Source organism: Scatophagus argus, chromosome 9, assembly GCF_020382885.2.
Source record: "Scatophagus argus isolate fScaArg1 chromosome 9, fScaArg1.pri, whole genome shotgun sequence".
NCBI lineage: Eukaryota > Metazoa > Chordata > Actinopteri > Scatophagidae > Scatophagus > Scatophagus argus.
Genome location: NC_058501.1, coordinates 21,551,104 through 21,569,290, shown reverse-complemented (window position 1 = coordinate 21,569,290; position 18,187 = coordinate 21,551,104). Strand labels below are relative to the sequence as shown.

Genomic DNA, 18,187 nt, shown 5'->3' with positions numbered 1-18,187 from the left:
TTCATTTTATGCTTTTTTTTATAGTTCAACCTACCTTTCGGAAGGAAATACTGTCATTTTAAATCCATTACATGAATGACACCTGACTTTGTTAGATATACGCAACAGCATTTAATAGTAAATAGTAGAAATAAGCAACACAAGCTTCAAATGAATGAGGATGCAATAAAATCTTATTCATTTATTTATTTATTTTGATAGTTATGGTCAAAACAAGTTACTGCCACTTCAGGACACAACTGTCAGAGGCAAACAGAGAATCAGTTTTCAGATTAAATTGTGGATTTCTAGATATTTCAGCCTGATCATGGAGTAAACAGTGAGAACTGATGGGAAAGAGGACAGAAGGATTTCAAAGATCATCAGATTCAAATGACCTCTCAATCACATAATGAGGCACCTTGTACAGAATTTCCGAGCCTTCACCACCAGTTTAAATTGATAATAGTTTGAATGAGGCCAAGACCGGGGAAGTCCATGGCAACGATACCAAAGCACGGTCTGGGCTGATCAGGGTAGAACTGTCTCACGTATTCATTGAGCCATGGGTTTACCCTTTCAGCAACTCTTCTTGGAGTCAGAAACATTCCCCAGAAAGTGCCGAAGCCAGTGCCGCTAGTGAAAGTCAAAACAACGTTATCACCCCCACAGGCTTCATTGGCTTGGTTCAGCTGTTTGATTATTCTTTTGTCTTTATCCTGAACATTGCTAACCTCGGCACTACCTTTCCCATCTGTATCTATGAAGGGAATTCCTAATGTGAAAGTGCTCTTCTGCAGAAACACTATTTTTCCCCTGATCTGACTCATTTTTGGCATCCCGGAGGTCACCCAGACTTGTTGGTCGTTGCCAATCAGATCTTGCACCATTTGGTTGACTGATTTCGTCTCGAAAGACTCTGCCTGCACTCTAATGAGCACAGCCTCAGTCTGAAACTCTGACAGGAAGGCTCGGACAGTGTCTAGGACCTCCTTGAAAGTGATGTGCTCGTAGACCACCCCTTGCATGACATAGAGGGTGTCAAGCAGTTCAAACACTTTGAGATCCAGGAAACGAATGCCAGCCCTGAGCTGATCCTCCAGAGACCAGGCCTGGCATTCAGCCTCTGGACCTCCATACAGGGCCATGCTGTCATGGGTACCAGGTAAGGTGATGAGAGAAAGGGTGCGGAAGTCTTCAATGGCCGACATCCATGGTATATTGTAGGACCCCGGGAGTGTGAGGTTTCCGTTGCCATTGAAGTATGGGTATTGTCCATGGCACAACAAACTGTTGATTAAAAGCAGCGCTCTGTGATACCACAATAACCTCAATGCCATAAAGGTGCAGCCTAAAAACAATATATCGCTGTGTTTTGTTTTCAAATCTTTTATATTATACTTACATGGCAGACAGAAAAATATGGTAGAAAAGCAGATGTTTGCGACCAGTCCTCATTGTTGCAGAAATATGACAAATCTGGAAAAAATGCATTTGATACATCAAAATTATTAATTTTGAATAAAAGTCGTGCTAAATGATAAATTATTAATTATCCAAGGAAAGCACACACTTGAAAGGTTTTAATTAACAGCATCCAAAACAATAAAACAGTTTTTGTACTTTACCTCACAGCCACAGGTATTTTTCTGCAAGCCACCTCAGAGGTCAGGATCTGGACTGGTCAACAGCGAAACCATAATTTATACTGCTTGGTTATCTGCAAATTTCTAAGTGTGGACCACGATATCAGTTATATGATTCAGACTTCTCGATGAAAGATAACCAGGCATATGTGTACACATCATGGTGTTTGTATGGTTTGAAAAGGTTGGTCCCATTAATGGAACAAAAACTTGGCTAAGATTAGATTAGATTTTTCGTAGGAATGATCTCAAATGCTAGGAGTCACAGCAGTGCAACAAAAGTCCAGTGAATCCAATCTGCCAAAGCATCAGCGCTGCCCAAAAATATTCCAAATTCATGAAATTATAATTTTCACAACACACAAAATGCATTTGCAGTGACTTAGCCTGCGTAACGTTCACAGTATATTCCAGTTTTCTACTTTTTGGTACATTTAAAAGTAGTAAAATGCAGTAGGTGTGGTAGCTGAGCAATGGTTTCTGCTGGAGTATGGCAACACCACTTGGACAAACCTCACACTGAACTGCAGTAACACTAGAACCTGTAGTAATGATAACTGTTGCTATGTTATGACAATGATTACATTTCCCAACGATCCTTTCAGACAGTGGTGTCCAGTCACTGGTAGTTCGCTTCAAGTCCACGAAGCGGTTCACTTAACCTGTGCATTGTGACCGTAAAGCGCTCCAGGTTTACTTCGCCTTCTTTGTTCTCTGAGGCCTCATCAGAGGTGAACAGGACCAGAGCGAGAACTCGTCCCTCTTTCAAATTAACTTGAAAGCAAAAAGAAGTCCCTTTTCTGTTGGTTCACTTCTTGGTCCACTTTAAGGAGACTGAGTTCAGTTCATTTAAGAAGAACCGAACGCCTTTGCCAGATTATACTGTCAGACCAGCTCTCAGATTTTTGCTCTTTGTGGATTTAACTCTTGTCTCTTGTGTCATGTGAATATTTCCTGCAAGTAAAAACCCAACTTTATGTGGTGGTGTTCCTATCAGAGATTCTCTGGTAAAATAGCATTAATAAGAAATGAACAGGCAAAACAAAATATTGTTCCAGGGTCTAGGATGTTGGTCACCACCAAAACCCCCAATGGAAAAGAGGAAATTGCGATTTCTTAGTATTCTTCTGTTGCCCAGATGCATTAAGTGATCTTTTTTTCTCAGCAGCGAGCAGTAGAAATTATGCTACCATCTCAGAGTGTTTGCTCTTAAATTGTAGCTGAATGAGGGCATACGTTGAAACTGCAATTTTGTTTTTGTTGTCCAGCAGCGGGTTGTATCATCAAAGGCATTTTCTCACCGCTGTCTACCAGCAACAAAATTATAAAAACGTATTTACATTAATATTTATCTTAAGACAGTTACGGATAGTTGTGTGGTTGTGGAAATAGCCGTGCGGTTGGCAGCAGAGCTAATGTCAGCATTGCACTCTTGGACAGAAAGTTTAATTCTGATGTTGAAACTGCAGTGAAAGTATTGTTTGTTTAATTTCCCTAAAGCGATAGCAACTTGGGGTTATCTGTTGACTGTTCAACATATCTCACTTAAAGGGTGAGGTGATGTTGAGCAACGCTGTTATGCTAATCTAAGTACAGATAATGATCACCCACGCTTTGAAACATGCCCTTCCAGACCCTGAAGTACAAGCAATCCTGCATTGTTATTATTATTATGTATATGGACAAAGAAGCATGGCCCAAAAACTTCCGCGTTGATCAAAGATCTTATATTAATGTTAAGAGTTCTCACTCCTCCAATAATTCACTCTCCTCACTCTCCCACTCTAATGACGCAGGCGGTCAGTAGAAAGTGGGACATCAGCGTTAGCAGAGTGATTATTACATGATTTTTATTATAATCACCTCAGTGGTAAAGTTCATAAATACAAATTTAGAAAGGAAGGGAAGAAGCACTTAGGAAGACGCACCATGTGGGCACAGAACAAACAAAACGTAGATCCTTACACAGCACCCCTCGTGCTCCATGCTCATGTAATAATACAAGACTCAGTTGATGTTGTATTTTACTTGTGCTCACTTATAATCAACGGGTGACAGCACATCTCAGAACAACACTCCCAGCGCTGCACGGTCTCAATATGCTGCTCCAACACCACTGGGGCATCCAGAACAGGAAATGACACTAGTTGGGCACAAACACAACCTGCCAATGCAATGCGTAAGAATGTAAACATTATTTAAATTACCGACTAAATTGGAAAAAGCTGGCGCTGACAAATGCTGAATATCCCACACTCAGGCAGCAAATTCGCACACGTTAAATCTCCAGAAATGAAGCAGTTTTAACACATCAGCTCCCCTGATCAGCACATCTCGCCTTCTGTGCCCTGATTACTTCCTGTGTGAGTATCGTGCATCCAGTGTGTGTGTGTTGCCTGCCACCCTCAACCGTGTCAGAGAGAAGGAGAGATGTGTGGAAATGAGGGGGAAAAAGTTGTCATGAAAGAAGTATAAGGATAAGCAGACACAACAAGTGCTTTAAATCTTTAGTCAGGGCAAAACTGATGCAGCTTTCTTATGCAAATGACTGTTCCATCACTCATTTGAAAGTCACACAAACTTGCTGTCTAATTTTTTAACTTAATGTTTTCTGTAAGAAAGTGATGGCCAGCAGTCCAGTCAGAAGGCTTGTTTTTGTTATTTAAATCCTCTGTTCCCTTGAGAGACCACAGAGTTGGACAACCAGGACTGGATGCTTAGTTACCCTGAGAGCATCCTTTGTTTTTATACTGCTCTACATGTGTGAATGTTTTACTTTGAATTTACTTTAATTTAATTAATTTAATTTAATTTTGGGTCAGTCTGAGCACATTATATTGAATTTAATCCTTAATTGGAATTTCCATTTGTCCTTGCAGTGTTTTTTACCTATAGCCAAATGACAAATTGTTTTATGCTTCCTGAAAGGTCTTAGAATTTTGTTACTCCTCCCAAGAAATTAACTGTTAATTATGTCATCTCTACGGTTCTGTTAATTAAGAAAATGTGGGAGTACCATAAATATTATTCCAAAAGTTTGCCTTTCTCAAATGCCAGTACATGATTCTTTTCGGTATTGAAAGTTAAATTATCTATTTACTGTTATTGATATGTTATGCATGCTGAGGTTGGACAGTGTCTGCAATAAATATTAATGTGACATTTCCTGTTCCACATAAAACCTGGAGTACAAATAAAGTGTTTTCTTCTAAAATATTAGTGAATAAAACTGTGAAGTCTCAAGATGGAATATGATATGGAAATACATGCCACTCGAAACTGTAGCTGGGGACTAATCTTAAGTGTAGATAACTTGTATGTAAGAAAATCTGGGGGGCGAAATCGTTTTAGAAATCATTTTAGGATGAATTCGATGCCTAAAGGATCTTAAAAACAGAATATATGAATCACAGCGCCCATGGAGTTTGACAGGGACTTTAGGCAAAAGTGACAAAATGAGAGAATGCTGTAAGGCTCTCTTAAACTTTTTTAAAGTAACAGAACTGTGGAAAAAGATATGATTGTTTTTGTTTTTGTTTTTTTACTGTGTATTAATTTAGACTATAACCTGAACAAGTCATCCTGAGATTCACACTCCAGTACAGTAGGCGGCGATATGCATCAAGTTGGTTGCAACACGCCAAACCCCCCAGAAAAAAAGAAGAAGAATTCGATGTCTACAATTCGATGCCAACAATTCCCACAATGCTTTGAGAGGGCACCCGGAAAGGGAAGAAAACAGTCAGATGACTTGATGTGTTGATGAATAGTTTTTGACAGTTTAAAGGCTGTGGTTTAGTCGTTCAACAGTACGGAGTTTCTTTGCTTTACCAGTCGTTAGTGAGTTGGAAGTTATGTTACGACCAAAGGCGTTAACGCAGGTCCTCAGCCAGGCGAACACAAACGGAGTCCAGAGCACCCTGTGAGTACCGTTAGCCTGCTAGCAGCATGCTAGCGAGATGATCTGAAGAGTCTGATGTAATATCATAAAGAACACACTATAAGATGCTGTGTAATGAGGAGGCTAATGTTCTTAACATCATCCGAAGCATTTTTTTACAGTCGTATCTTTTGGCATTTTGTTATGTTATATGTTTTTTGAAAGTCCTAAATTTCCAGATATTTAAGCCTGTAACTAAACATTGACGTTAACTTGTATTTGATGTGGACTATACTGCCACTAACCGTTTTAGTGGAAACGTTCTTGTTGTAATTTACCCGAGCCCAAGTTCACGTAGTCATTTTTGTTTGATTTATGAGACTAGCAGTCCATATCCCCACAAATGTTTGGTTGAATATGAAATCCTCACATTTCAGAAGCTGGAGACTGTGGATTTTTTACATGTTTGCATGAAAAGTTACTGTAACGTTGAAAACATTATCAATATAGTCACTGTTTTTGTTTTGTGTGTGTGTGTTGACTAATATACATTCAGTCAACAGGTCATATGGGTTATTGTGTTCATCTTTATATAACTGAGACAGTTTGGTATTACATTATCCAGTACATAAACTGTGATTAGACTGAAGTGAAGTGGCGGTCCAGTCCTTCTGCCCTCGCTGTACATATTGCCAACAGCATTCTGTAGTTTGATAAAGACAGTCGATTCCACATGTTCATCTGCTGGATACTGAAACATTCAACTCTACATTTTCACCAGCTTACTGAACAATGAAGGTTCACTTCTGGCTTACTCTGGGTATGGGGACACTGATGCCCGAGTGACGGCCGCCATCGCTAGCAACATCTGGGCGGCCTACGACAAGAATGGCCACCAAGCCTTTAACGAAGACAAACTCAAATTCATACTCATGGATTGTATGGTAAGAAATACATAAGCATTTCCACTGTTCTCAGCTGATGGTGAGCGGTTTGAACTATTACAAACTCACCTCTGGGAAAATGGTTTTGATTATGAGAACAGGCCTGTGACTCTGTGTCAGTTTTCCATCCTCTGTATTTTGTTTTCTCTCTCAGGAAGGAAGAGTGGCCATTACTCGTGTGGCCAACCTACTGCTGTGTATGTACGCCAAAGAGACAGTGGGCTTTGGAATGCTTAAAGCCAAGGTGAGAGTTTTAACACTTTTGTAGTCAGTGCTGTCCTCAGCCACTGGATCTCCATACAGCCAATTTGCTGCTTTCACTGGTTTTATATACATTAGCTGTGATTTGCTTTACCTCCCAAGGCCATTTGTACCATCTGGCTTAGAACACTAACATGTGCTAGGACATTTTTAAGCTTTGTTGAAGGTCCCTGAACTCCACCATATCATATTCAACAAACAAAGTTAATGAATTTGACATTTGTTGGGATAATCTATGTGATAAACCCCCAGCTCCTGTTAAAACAAAAACAAAATGTAGATCAGTTTTAAATGGGGATTAAGATGCAGCCACAAGTGACCAAGCACTGTGACAAAGGCATACAGGTGACAGGTGCGTTTCAAAATCTGCAAGCCACAACCTTCCAAAATATGATCAATGTGGGCAATCTTTCCCCATCATTCAGCAAGAGGCATGGTTGGTATATTTCTGCAACACGTTCAAACCTTATGGAAATCATTAGAATTTAACTCACAGATGTTTCACCCCCAACCTTGGCAGAATGATCTGATTAAGTTACGTTCACAGACGGCTCTTCATGAGTCTGTACGTAGCGATTAGGTGCCCAGATAATGTGTGGGCACCCCCAGCATTAAATCTTACTGCTCAAAGTTTGAATGATTGACTGCACACTCACACCTGTAGCTTCTTGATGTGGTGGATTTCAGTTAAGTTTTCAAAATGTGTGCAGTTGAGATGCTTCGCACCAGCTGCTATTGTGGTTTACTGAAGAACTAAAGGACTAATGTTGTTTGAAAATTACTTGAAGAGGAAACAACTGCATCCGACAACACTGTGGATTTGTGTAGTAGGACATTTTCATAGTTGGATTTACTGAAGAAGGTCTGATGGTTTAGCTTCTATGCTACAGTGATACACAACAGTTTAGGCCAACCAAGCAGAGATTACTTGTCATCCTGAGTACAGCCTGTGTTAACGCTGTTCTGTGTATTTTGTGTTTATAGGCAGAAGCTCTGGTTGAGTACTTGGAGGAACCATTAACCCAAGTGGCGGCGTCATAGTGGAGACGTTACTGAAACTTCTGTCTGCCTGGGAATAAAGCTTCATATGATCCGGGTCATTCATGGACTACTGTAACGTTCTGTGTACATGCATGGATCTGTGAGTGAGTGTGTGAGTGAGTGAACGTGTGTGGGGTTGGGGAGTCGGTCTATTTATAATCCTGGTTTTGAAACTAATAACTTGTATGATTTTTTTTCCCTATTTGCCCTCCCTTTTGACTCTGTAGGTCTTACTGGCCTGTTCTCAAAGTCCACTTAATTTGTCAGTAGGAAGTCTTGAGTGTACGGCTGCTGAAATGATTCCATTATGAACCGGACCCACGGTTGATTTATTCATTTGCAGTTTGAGTTCGGGGACGCTAAGAACAGTTAAGCAGAAAATGTAACATTCTGAATCCAGTCGTAAGACTGAAACAAACACACTAGATAAGATCTCTGGAAACTCTCTTAATAATTCCTGCCTGATACAATACAATATGATTATTTGCTACATTTTGTTTCAAAGCTGTACAATAAACGTTTTTTGGACAAATGTTCACTCAGTCTTGTTTTGTGTTTATGCTCTGCTCTCTCTGGGTGGAGTCAAAGATGGAGAGAAAAGATAAAACATGAGGATTGCCAGGATTCAGTATTTTGTGCTATACATATAATAATAATAATAATAATAATAATAATAATGATATCAGTGTTTTAAATGTCACACCAAAGAGCCCTTAAAGGAAACTTGAAAAAAATGTCATTTAGATGGGTTTGCCATATTTTTATTTTTACCAAGCTTCTTATTGTTATTAGAAAAGAGATGCACATTTCCATGATGCTGCATTAATTTGTAATTTTATCACAGCATATTACCTGAACGTGACAAGACCACAATTTTGCGCCCTAAGCTCTCTGACTTTTCCGTGTGGAAGATCACAGGATAAACTTGCTTAATCACATCAGACTTTGGATTCAGTCTTTGCTTGCTCACTTGCCTTAAAACCTGAATTGAATACTGATAAAAATTGTTGGAAAGCCAAAAAAACTAACTAAATAAATAAATAAATTCTGAGTGCAGTTTAATCACAGCCTAAGACCTTTACAAAGTCCTTTTTACCTCACTTGAAATCAGTTGGAGATTTGAATCAGATTGATTAAAAACAAGATTTTTCTTTCTCGTGTTTTTGCGCGCTGCACGTCAGAGACCAGCATGAGGAATACTCAACATTTTGATTGCTTCCTGCTGAGAGGTTTAATAGTAGGACGGCCGAGTTAACCGTGACAGGACTAAAAGAAATTCTTATTAATATGCTGTGATGATGCATTTATGTCCTAGAATATAAAATCTGCATCTCTCCACCTCTACAGCAAAGAGAAACTGGAGAAACGAGAACCATGTGATTAAATAAATCAACATAAAAGGTAAAAGAGAAAAATAGTAAAAACATCTTCTGATAAAGCACTTTAACATATTCTAATAAGCTGATCACATACAATAAATGTACAGGACTTAGTCTTTGGGACCATATGGGGACTGCAGAATTGGATTTAAACAAGGAATAAGACAATAGAAAAGAAAAAATAAGATTGTCAACCTGTGTGTGTGTGTGTGTGCCGAGTCCAGTAAAATCAGCATGGGTGGTATCATAGTGTTTTTCTCTCATGGTGAGTTTAAGATGAGACTGATGCAAACAAACGTTATGGTGTAATATTACAGAAATATTATGTAAACTCAGTTTCAGGGTGGTGTTCCCCATGTGGTGATGAAGCAAGAGGAGCTTCCTGCTTCCTGCATGTATTAATTTTACTGGTCCAACAGGAGGCGCCTGACAGCCCCTCTCAGCTGTACCTGCTAGTCGCCCCACCTGTCCAACCTGCCCTGCACTGACTCTGTAACTAAGACCCACCCACCACTCCTTGACACAAGCCCCGCCTGCTGCAGCAACGCAACCTGGATATGCTCAGCATGTCTTGTTCAAACAAGCCACCTTTCTATTAACCCAGATAGGGAAGGGTAGTGAAGGGCAGAAAGCTGGCGACTGCCATTCATGTATAGAAAGACTTTTTGCAACTGTTTTCCTTCCTGAAGCCTGAGGAACTGAGGGGCAGGGTGGCTGTGGTGTGAGTCAGTGTCATCTTACATCCTGCTATCAGCATCTGAGCGCCGGAGACGCAGCAGCAAACTGTGGGGTGGCAGCACTGAATGGACAGAATATGGGGTCAGATGAGGCCTACAACTTTGTCTTTAAGGGTGAGTACATGTTCTCCTGCTTGAGTTAATCTCCGCGTACATCCCTGATGTCTTTGAAAGGTGTTATTTTCTATTGTTCCTTTGTCCTTCAAATTATACTTCCTTGTTTATTATTAACTTGCCAGTTTCTAGGAACAACATGTGTGTGTGTGAATCTGTTTAGGTGAATACTGTATGTAGGTATAAGTCCCAGTACAAGTCAGGTGCTTTAACACTTCAGTACTTCTTCTGTAAGTAAGTAAGCATGCATAGTACAGGTTATTGTTGTAAACCAGGATGTGTGCTTTAGTAACCCATGCAGAGCAACAGTGTAACATGGAGTGTTTGGTTTAAAGCAGTATACGTTTGCCAAACAAATTCACTACATCACTCATCTCATAAATATAATAAATCCAGTCTGTGTTCTCAGTGCATCTGCACTGGAAAGTTTCCATATTGAGTTGTTTACTCTATTTATTCTGTGCTCAGGCTACACAACATAGTAATCACTTCTTATAAAGGCATACTATGCAGGATTTGTTAGTTGCTAACTGCAAACACACCAGGTGCAGTAAGCAGTTTATTTGACTACATGAGAATGATACCCCGCAATCAGCTATGTTTTTCCAGTATTATTGACACCCAGAAAGATAGACAGATACACACAACATCACACACTTTCAGCGGGTCGTATGTGATGATTAAGAGATTATTTTTGTATGAGTGTGTACTCTGTTTCAGGAACATCCTATCCTATGCATAGTATACCTTCAAGGTACCAGATGGCTTTCAGCAGATGTACAAGAGAAGCGAGAGTCATTTAGAGTGATGACTTGGTTCATGTACAGTGATGTGACATTTGGCCATAAAGATGTCATGTTGATGCAAGCCACTGCAGGTGATTACTGAAGCTGAAGTGACTGTGTTCAAAACATCAAACAGCATCACTCACATAAGTTCCGCTGCAATCAAGTCAGTTTTATTCATTTAACTCAAAATCAGACCTCACAAGTTGGCTCGAAGCCCAAAGGTGCATATCACACAACCACAGCATCGCTGTGAACACCATAGGAGGAATCCCTCCTTCATCTGGTAAATTTGTGCGCATGCTCTGTTCTCCAACTGTTTGTCATCATGCAACCAACACACTCACCACTGCTGTGAGTGAGTATCTTGAAAGTATGAGCAGGTTTTTGTTCCATCCAGCCATTCACAGATAGCTCAGAGAAGCTAATCAGTAAAATCAGATTCTGTCATTTGCTTGGAATGTAAGCCTGCATACTGTGAACTGTTCACATACTGTTCATGGACACGCTGCGGATGAACGCACCAGTAGTGAGTTTATGTTATGTTCACAGTCAGCATACCCCTAAGAAAGTTATTTTCCATCAGGATTTCAGTGAGCAGTAGTTACATTTCCAGTCCTGAAGGTCATGAAAACACACAAGATGAAAATGTAATACAATACATCAGGTTTTCCCAGCTTCCTCAGGATCAGTGAACCAGGCTGCAGGAGAGCTTGAAGGCCTCTTGTCCTGCACTGGCATAGAAACCAAGGGTTTTGTTTGCATAAGAAGTTACTCAGTGGTGGAGGGAAAACAAGGCATTTTCATCTCTCCTACCGGAGAGTGAACAATTACCTAAAACAAGCAAAGGTACATCAACTTGTAAAACATTCTCTGCTTTGACTTCAAGTTAAACATACTGTCAATAAAGACTAAACTGGGGCCAAGTCATGTGTGCTTTCAGAGCGTATCTCTATGGCAGTCGGCAGGTGTTCAGGGAGAAACATGCCGGCAATCTGACTGAAAAATCAATTTAAGTTGTTGATCCTAAGCTCTTAATCACATACTCTTCATGAGCAGCTGAAGTTTACCCAGTTGTCAAGGTATAGTGATGTTCAAATCTACACTTTCTGAAGTATTTTAAGGACTTTTTGTTCATGCTGACTAAAGTAAAGGTTTAAAGTTCATGCTCAACCGTCACACTGCAAGGTTAATTTAGTAACTGTTTTGGAGCTCCAAATCTTATCACATGATCTTCATCAGCAGATGGCCATGGAAATGTGAACTGTGCAAACTCTATGTGCAGATAAAGATCATGTTATAAGATTGAAAGCTCCAAGAAAGTTACTAAAATGGACTTTGTGATGATATTGTTTTTTTCAGCGGTTGGTCAGTGGTAGAAGTATTTAGCTGCCTTACTGAAGTAAAAGTGACAATACCACACTGAAAAAATACAACTACAAGGGCGAGCCCTGTGCTCAAAACTCACTGAGGCAGAAGCAAAATATACTTCAAGTATCAAATGTAAAGGTATTCACCATGAAAATTGAAGTGTTATATTGATCATATTATAAATATTAATGTTGTTAATGGAGTTAAAGACTATAAGATCTATAAACTAATCATATATTTAACATGCAACTCTTCAGCTGAAAACTACAGCTGTCAGATAAATGTACTTTAACGTAGGAATAAAAAAACAATATTTTCCCCCTGAAATGTAATGCAGAGGAAATAGGACGTATCATCTAGTGAAAATACAACAGTAACTCCAAATACCGAGTACAGCGCTGTTAAGTAAATGTACTTTATATGCTTTATATGCTACGTAACACTACTTTCATCACCTTTCTTTTGCCCCCGTATCATCACAAAGTTCAATATATGAATCCAGACATCCAAATCTCGATCACTATGTGTTCTTAACCCAGTTCTGAACTATGAAACTAGAGCTAGCAGGTATAGCTTAGCCTAGCATAACGACTGGAAACAAGGGGAAACGGCTAGCTGCCCAAAACACCAATCAACAAATTACATTAATTAACACATAAAATCTCATTTGTTTAATTCTTAAAAAATTTGTAAACCAAAAGTTGATAGCTTTAGACGGGAACAGCTAGCTTGACTCTATCCAAGTATTCTGAAAAGCTGCACATTCTTTCACCTATGAAAGATTTTTATTTTACGTTTCAGTTTTTGTAGTTTAACAAACAATATAATCAGTGACTTTTGTATAGTTTTTTTAAATATATATATTATTAATACTTTAACCCTTGGACAGAGCCATACTAGCTCTTTGTCCCAGCTTAGTGTGTATTCCCTTTTAACACAACAAAACAAATGCTTCCCAAAATGTCACACTAACGCTAACGTTAACCAGCTCCCTTCGCACCCCATCTCACATAACCCCCATAACAGCTGTGGAGATGTCATAAGAATTTGGATTATTTCAGTGTTCACAGACGCACACACCTCAGCAATAAACTGTGACTGTGTCTCATCCAGTTGTGCAGAGATGCCAGTGCTGCTGTGTTTTCACAGCATGCTCATACTTTCCTATCTGTGCCAATTAAGCCAAGCCTTTTTTTTCCCTCTCTGTGAGTCAGCTACTCAGCAACTGAAACCCAAATATTAGTCACTGAAATGCACAGAGGGGGGTGTCTGTGTTACTTCTTGTCCTGTTTACCCAGTAGGTAGGTTCCTCTGACCAAGATAAAAAGAAGTAGCTGCTTAACTTGTTCCACCTGATTTAGAATCATCTTACACTCTTATTTCCAGAAACAAAGGTTCACTTGTAGAGGGGGAAGTGCGTCCTCTTACTCTAGAAAAGTTACAGTAGATTCATCCTTCAGTTTTGCTGAAAGAGGTTTCCTGAACATCTTAAAAAATCAACCATCAGTGAGGCAAGATGGATTTCAGATGTTTGTGCTGCACAGGTTCAGTGATAACTTAAAACAATGTTTGAAGCCAGATTTTGGCAAAGTTAAGACAATGAAACACAGATAGAGTAAAGCCAGTGGAAGAAAAACAAAAGAAAATCCAATGTCCAAACGTCTCCACTTTTGCCACGTGTAGAAGGTTTCAGTCCTGCCTGTGTTGTGTTTTCTTTACTTGTCAAATTCACTCCTTGTTGTTTAAATAAATAAATTGTCACTATATTTTGGAATTGGCATCTCGGTGTGTGCTAGTTTATCCTACAGCCCCACACTGTTGTCTCCTCACCAGTCAATAATCTGGTGTATTCTGTTAAAGACTGTTCTGTTATAGAACATCCCACGTTGTTCTCCAGTATTTTACTCGCCTCTCTGCATTATTCCCTGTGCATGCTTGAGATAAAGCAGTCAACTGATTTACCATTAAGGTGTGGTATTTCCTAATGGTGTAATTAGCCCCAGACTTAGACAGCCAAGGCTGAGGGTTTATGAGAGGATTCCAGAAAGACACACCCAATCTAAAGGCTTCAATGAAGCAGGGCTATAAAGGGTGATGTGGACATCACAGGACTGGCTCACATTAGACTTTGTAAATAGTTTTGAGTTAAGTAAGTAAAGAGTTTTGTCACCTTTATCCGAAAAATACTGGGTTTAGTTTTGCAACAGCCATGTCAAACCTCAAAAAAACTGAGCCTTAATATCTGAGTTTACCGCATTTTGTGTCATCTGCAGTGGTTCTAATAGGAGAATCTGGTGTAGGAAAGAGCAATCTGCTGTCCCGCTTCACCAAAAACGAGTTCAACCATGACAGCCGGACAACCATCGGGGTGGAGTTCAGCACACGGACAGTGCAGCTCAGCGGCTTCACCATCAAGGCCCAGATCTGGGACACAGCCGGGCTGGAACGATACCGGGCCATCACTTCTGCGTAAGTGTCAAAACCCATCAGAGCTTATCGATCCATTAGTATAGAGATGTGTGCTCATTCTACCTCTCTCTCACACACAGACACATACAGTTTTCTTTTCTAGCACAAATGTATGTCTGCTTCATTGCATTTCAGCAGATTTCTATCCACATTTTGTTATCCCGTCTCAGCTGTCACAGTTTGCCTAATGATTACCTACACCAGCCCAGAGGGTGGGGTTGTGCCCTTAAATTGCAAAATGTATTGTGGTTGTATTATTTTGTGGTCTTCCTGTCAGTAAAAAAGCTGGCAGCAGATCCAGGCATCTGGACAGATTTTGTTTTTTGTTTCTTTAAACCAACATTTCACGCTTGTTTTCTTGCTGCATAGTTGTTGAGCGACCAGTATGTCGGCATCTAAAGGTGGTGCTGTTATCAGCCAAAACACACGCACTGATCCTCAGCTTCCTCCCACATTACCTGAAAGGAAGAGAAAAAAGAAGAAAACACCACATTCTCGTCGCCTGTCAGTTTCCAACTGGCACATTTAGCCTCTAAAATCCAATTGATTAGAGCAGAGACCTTTGTTTGAACACTCAGCCCTCTGTGGGTTTCTGTTCTATCTGTTCTAACCTGATTCATTCTTTTTTTTTTTAATTAAAACTAGAGGGATTAACAGTGTGGAAAGTGGTTTTAAAACAATAGAACCATGTCAGTTTTATTTTTAAGACACGGAAAAATCTGAGGATATGCCACACCGCTGGATTAGCTCTATTCTGACAGTTTGGCTTTTTTGAGTAATTACTTGCCGACTTATTCCAGTATGCAAATTCTCAGTCCCATGGAATTTCTCATTTGTGCTGTAACAACCAACTAAAACCTATTAAAGTGGAATTAATTATGCTGCTGGAAGAGGTTAGCAGAAATGTAATCATGAAGGATGGATTGACTAGTAGTTCATGACATCAGAGCAATCGTCAGTCAGTTGAAGCTGCTCTCAGTGAAGATGGGACAATTCTTACAGCGCTCACATTGTGTGTTTTTACAGGATCAAATGACTGCATATGTTCTGAAAGGGGTTTCTCTTAATGTCAATTTTGGCCTACGTCAGCTAAAACCAATGTCTGGTAATACATGTATGATAGCTGGTGAACATAGCGAAGCATCTATCAGCTAAAAAGTCAGATTATACCCTCAGGAGTGGACAAAAAGAGAGCAGGAGAGTAAATAATGAACTTAAACTCATCAGCAGGCCAAAAATACAACTCAAATGAGTATGTGTATGTGTGAATATGTAAATTTTGGTCCACTGTCCCCAGGAGACTAACAAATCAGTTATTACAGACTTCAGTGTGATTGTCCCCTTTCAACAGGTATTACAGAGGTGCTGTTGGAGCCCTGCTGGTCTATGACATCACTAAACACCTGACTTACGAGAGTGTGGAGCGCTGGCTGAAGGAGCTGTTTGAACACGCTGACCCCCACATCGTCGTCATGCTGGTGGGCAACAAGATCGACCTGAACTCAGAGAGATCTGTGCCCACTGAGGAGGCACGAGCCTTTGCAGGTGAAAGAAAATTCAACAGGTGTTACCTCTGTGATGAAAATAATTGGATTTATATGTTCATTGCTTATAATTGTTTAATGGAGTTTTTGACAACTGTAAAGAATGTTAATCAGCCTGTTCACCAAGCTGTACGATCTGTCAGTGTGTCTCTGCATAAACAAGTCAAGTTCCTATTCACTGATCCTTCACTGTGACAAAATGTACTCTAAATTCCTTTTGTTGATTCTCATTGGTGAGATATATGAACAGCCCCCCTCAAATCCCTAATTTCTTTGGGAATTATCCATTTGTGATTTGGGGAATGATGCTTTAAGATAAGAAGATATATTTTTACATACACACACTGAATTTGTCTTCTGCATTGAACACATATGCAACACCCAGCAAATCACATGCAGTGAGCAGTGGGCTGTGACAAGCGCCCGGGGAGCAAATTGGAGGTTAAGTGCCTTGCTCAAGGGCACGTCAGCCGGCTAATGGAGTGGGGGAGCATTTTTCACATTAATCACTCCACCACACCCAAAGTTAAAGAAAATGAGAAATGACATATATAAAATTTCTATTTTTCAGAAAAGAATGGTTTGTTGTTTCTGGAGACCTCTGCTTTGGAGTCAACTAATGTGGAGGCAGCATTCAACAGTGTCCTCACAGGTAATTCATTTTAATGTATTTAACTTTTCTCTCCTTTGTTAAGATGCGTAGTGCAAATGTTCTGTCCACATCCAAACCTGCAGAGATGCAAAGAGAAACAATTTCTTCTTAATCATACCGTAAGGTTGTCATAGTGTACAGACTATGTAGGTGACATTTACGGCATCTTTCTTTCACACTCCAAAGACATTTAACTGTTGTTGGCTGGATGTACACACTTTCCCACAAACATGCCGGGATTAAGGCTCCTGAATTTAACCTCACAGTCAGACTTCCAGTTCCTCAGTTAATGGAGAGCTGGAGAAAGTCAAGGTCTGGAAAAGGTCAGGGCAAACAGACCTTTGGTGGTCCTCATGCAATCATCTGATTGACTGACTTGGGAAGAAACCTCTCTGGTTGGATTTTGGTTGGAAATTAACAACTTCACCCATTTATTTCATTTGAAGAGTTGGTTTTCTTTTCTAATTTCTAACTTTTGTGCATAATGGAAGTCAGAGTTTAGTATCATAGGTGCATTGCTTTGGCATTAGTAGCATATGTACTTGTGCTACTTTTTCGTCTCAAAGCCTGTTGACTTTGCGACTTCTTGCTGTGATAGCATGATGTAAATGTATGATTTTTATTAATATTTTCTATGACAGAGATTCACAGGAAGGTGAGCAGTAAAGAAGTGGTTCGGGGCTCCATCAGTGCTGTGACTTTGAACAGATCCAGAGCAGAAACCACAGAGGAGAAGAAGCCCTGCTGCAGGAACATCTGATCACAAGGTCCTGAAGGAGCCCAGAGGCCTCCAGGAGGGCAGCAGGTGAAATCCTCCTTCACCCACAACTCTGATCAAGAGCTCGAAGAGATGTGGGCGAGACGGCAACCATGTTAATGGTCCTGGCTTCAGTGAGGCCACTTTGAAATGACTGATTTTCAAATTTTACAAGCTGCATGGTGGTATAAGGTATTCAAAAGATCCTTCCTACGTGTGAATGAATGTAGCTGGAGGCCACCATCAACAGCTGGATATTAACTGTGTTTCCTCTAAGTTAATATATTTATAATCCATGCAGAGAATTGGAATAATGTAGACATATCATGGCATGGGTGATGTTTTTAATGAAAATGACACATGACGGTTTTTGTGTTTTCTGAAAATCAACTGACTGACTGGGTGAGTTGAATAGAAACTGCAGTGTCCCTCCATGTATGGACTGTGAGTCTTGCTGTCACTGCTGTGCATTTGCGCCAGCTGATGATCACAGATGAGTCAGATTGCATTTCTGTTAAGAAATAAACAACTTATGGAGACATTTGGCCTAATGTGTATTAATTGTGTCTTTTAACAGAAAATAAGTTCCTCACAGGCGACATTTTGGCATTTCACAGTAGAAAATCAC

At 40.0% G+C, this 18,187-nt stretch overlaps 3 protein-coding genes across 3 annotated transcripts; 2 read left to right on the top strand and 1 right to left on the bottom strand.

Moving 5' to 3' along the window:
- Window positions 1-212: 212 nt before the first annotated feature.
- Window positions 213-3,129, bottom strand: si:dkey-152b24.7 (1-phosphatidylinositol phosphodiesterase-like). Its single transcript, XM_046399840.1, has 3 exons — window positions 1,608-3,129; window positions 1,385-1,458; window positions 213-1,269 (listed from the first exon to the last, which is right to left on the bottom strand). Exons 2-3 carry the CDS (start codon window positions 1,435-1,437, stop codon window positions 423-425), a joined length of 900 nt encoding a protein of 299 aa, XP_046255796.1. The 5' UTR covers window positions 1,438-1,458; window positions 1,608-3,129; the 3' UTR covers window positions 213-422.
- A 2,192-nt stretch (window positions 3,130-5,321) lies between these two features.
- lamtor2 (late endosomal/lysosomal adaptor, MAPK and MTOR activator 2) lies at window positions 5,322-8,287 on the top strand. The gene is made up of 4 exons (XM_046400551.1): window positions 5,322-5,547; window positions 6,287-6,449; window positions 6,604-6,693; window positions 7,695-8,287. The coding sequence occupies exons 1-4, from the start codon at window positions 5,480-5,482 to the stop codon at window positions 7,749-7,751; spliced, it is 378 nt and encodes a 125-aa protein (XP_046256507.1). The 5' UTR covers window positions 5,322-5,479; the 3' UTR covers window positions 7,752-8,287.
- Window positions 8,288-9,672: 1,385 nt separating this feature from the next.
- On the top strand, window positions 9,673-18,098 carry rab25b (RAB25, member RAS oncogene family b). The gene is made up of 5 exons (XM_046400365.1): window positions 9,673-9,981; window positions 14,411-14,606; window positions 15,958-16,151; window positions 16,722-16,802; window positions 17,444-18,098. Exons 1-5 carry the CDS (start codon window positions 9,945-9,947, stop codon window positions 17,560-17,562), a joined length of 627 nt encoding a protein of 208 aa, XP_046256321.1. The 5' UTR covers window positions 9,673-9,944; the 3' UTR covers window positions 17,563-18,098.
- Window positions 18,099-18,187: the final 89 nt, after the last annotated feature.

Bases quoted from the DNA above. Each gene is read 5' to 3' on its own strand.
- si:dkey-152b24.7 (XM_046399840.1), bottom strand. From the start codon at position 1,437: ATGAGGACTGGTCGCAAACATCTGCTTTTCTACCATATTTTTCTGTCT. The intron at 1,270-1,384 runs GTAAGTATAATA...TTTAATCAACAG, and splicing joins CATATTTTTCTGTCTGCCAT to TTTGTTGTGCCATGGACAAT.
- rab25b (XM_046400365.1), top strand. From the start codon at position 9,945: ATGGGGTCAGATGAGGCCTACAACTTTGTCTTTAAGG. The intron at 9,982-14,410 runs GTGAGTACATGT...TGTCATCTGCAG, and splicing joins CTACAACTTTGTCTTTAAGG to TGGTTCTAATAGGAGAATCT. The intron at 16,803-17,443 runs GTAATTCATTTT...TTTCTATGACAG, and splicing joins ATTCAACAGTGTCCTCACAG to AGATTCACAGGAAGGTGAGC.
- lamtor2 (XM_046400551.1), top strand. From the start codon at position 5,480: ATGTTACGACCAAAGGCGTTAACGCAGGTCCTCAGCCAGGCGAACACA. The intron at 5,548-6,286 runs GTGAGTACCGTT...CATTTTCACCAG, and splicing joins AACGGAGTCCAGAGCACCCT to CTTACTGAACAATGAAGGTT. The intron at 6,694-7,694 runs GTGAGAGTTTTA...TTGTGTTTATAG, and splicing joins TTGGAATGCTTAAAGCCAAG to GCAGAAGCTCTGGTTGAGTA.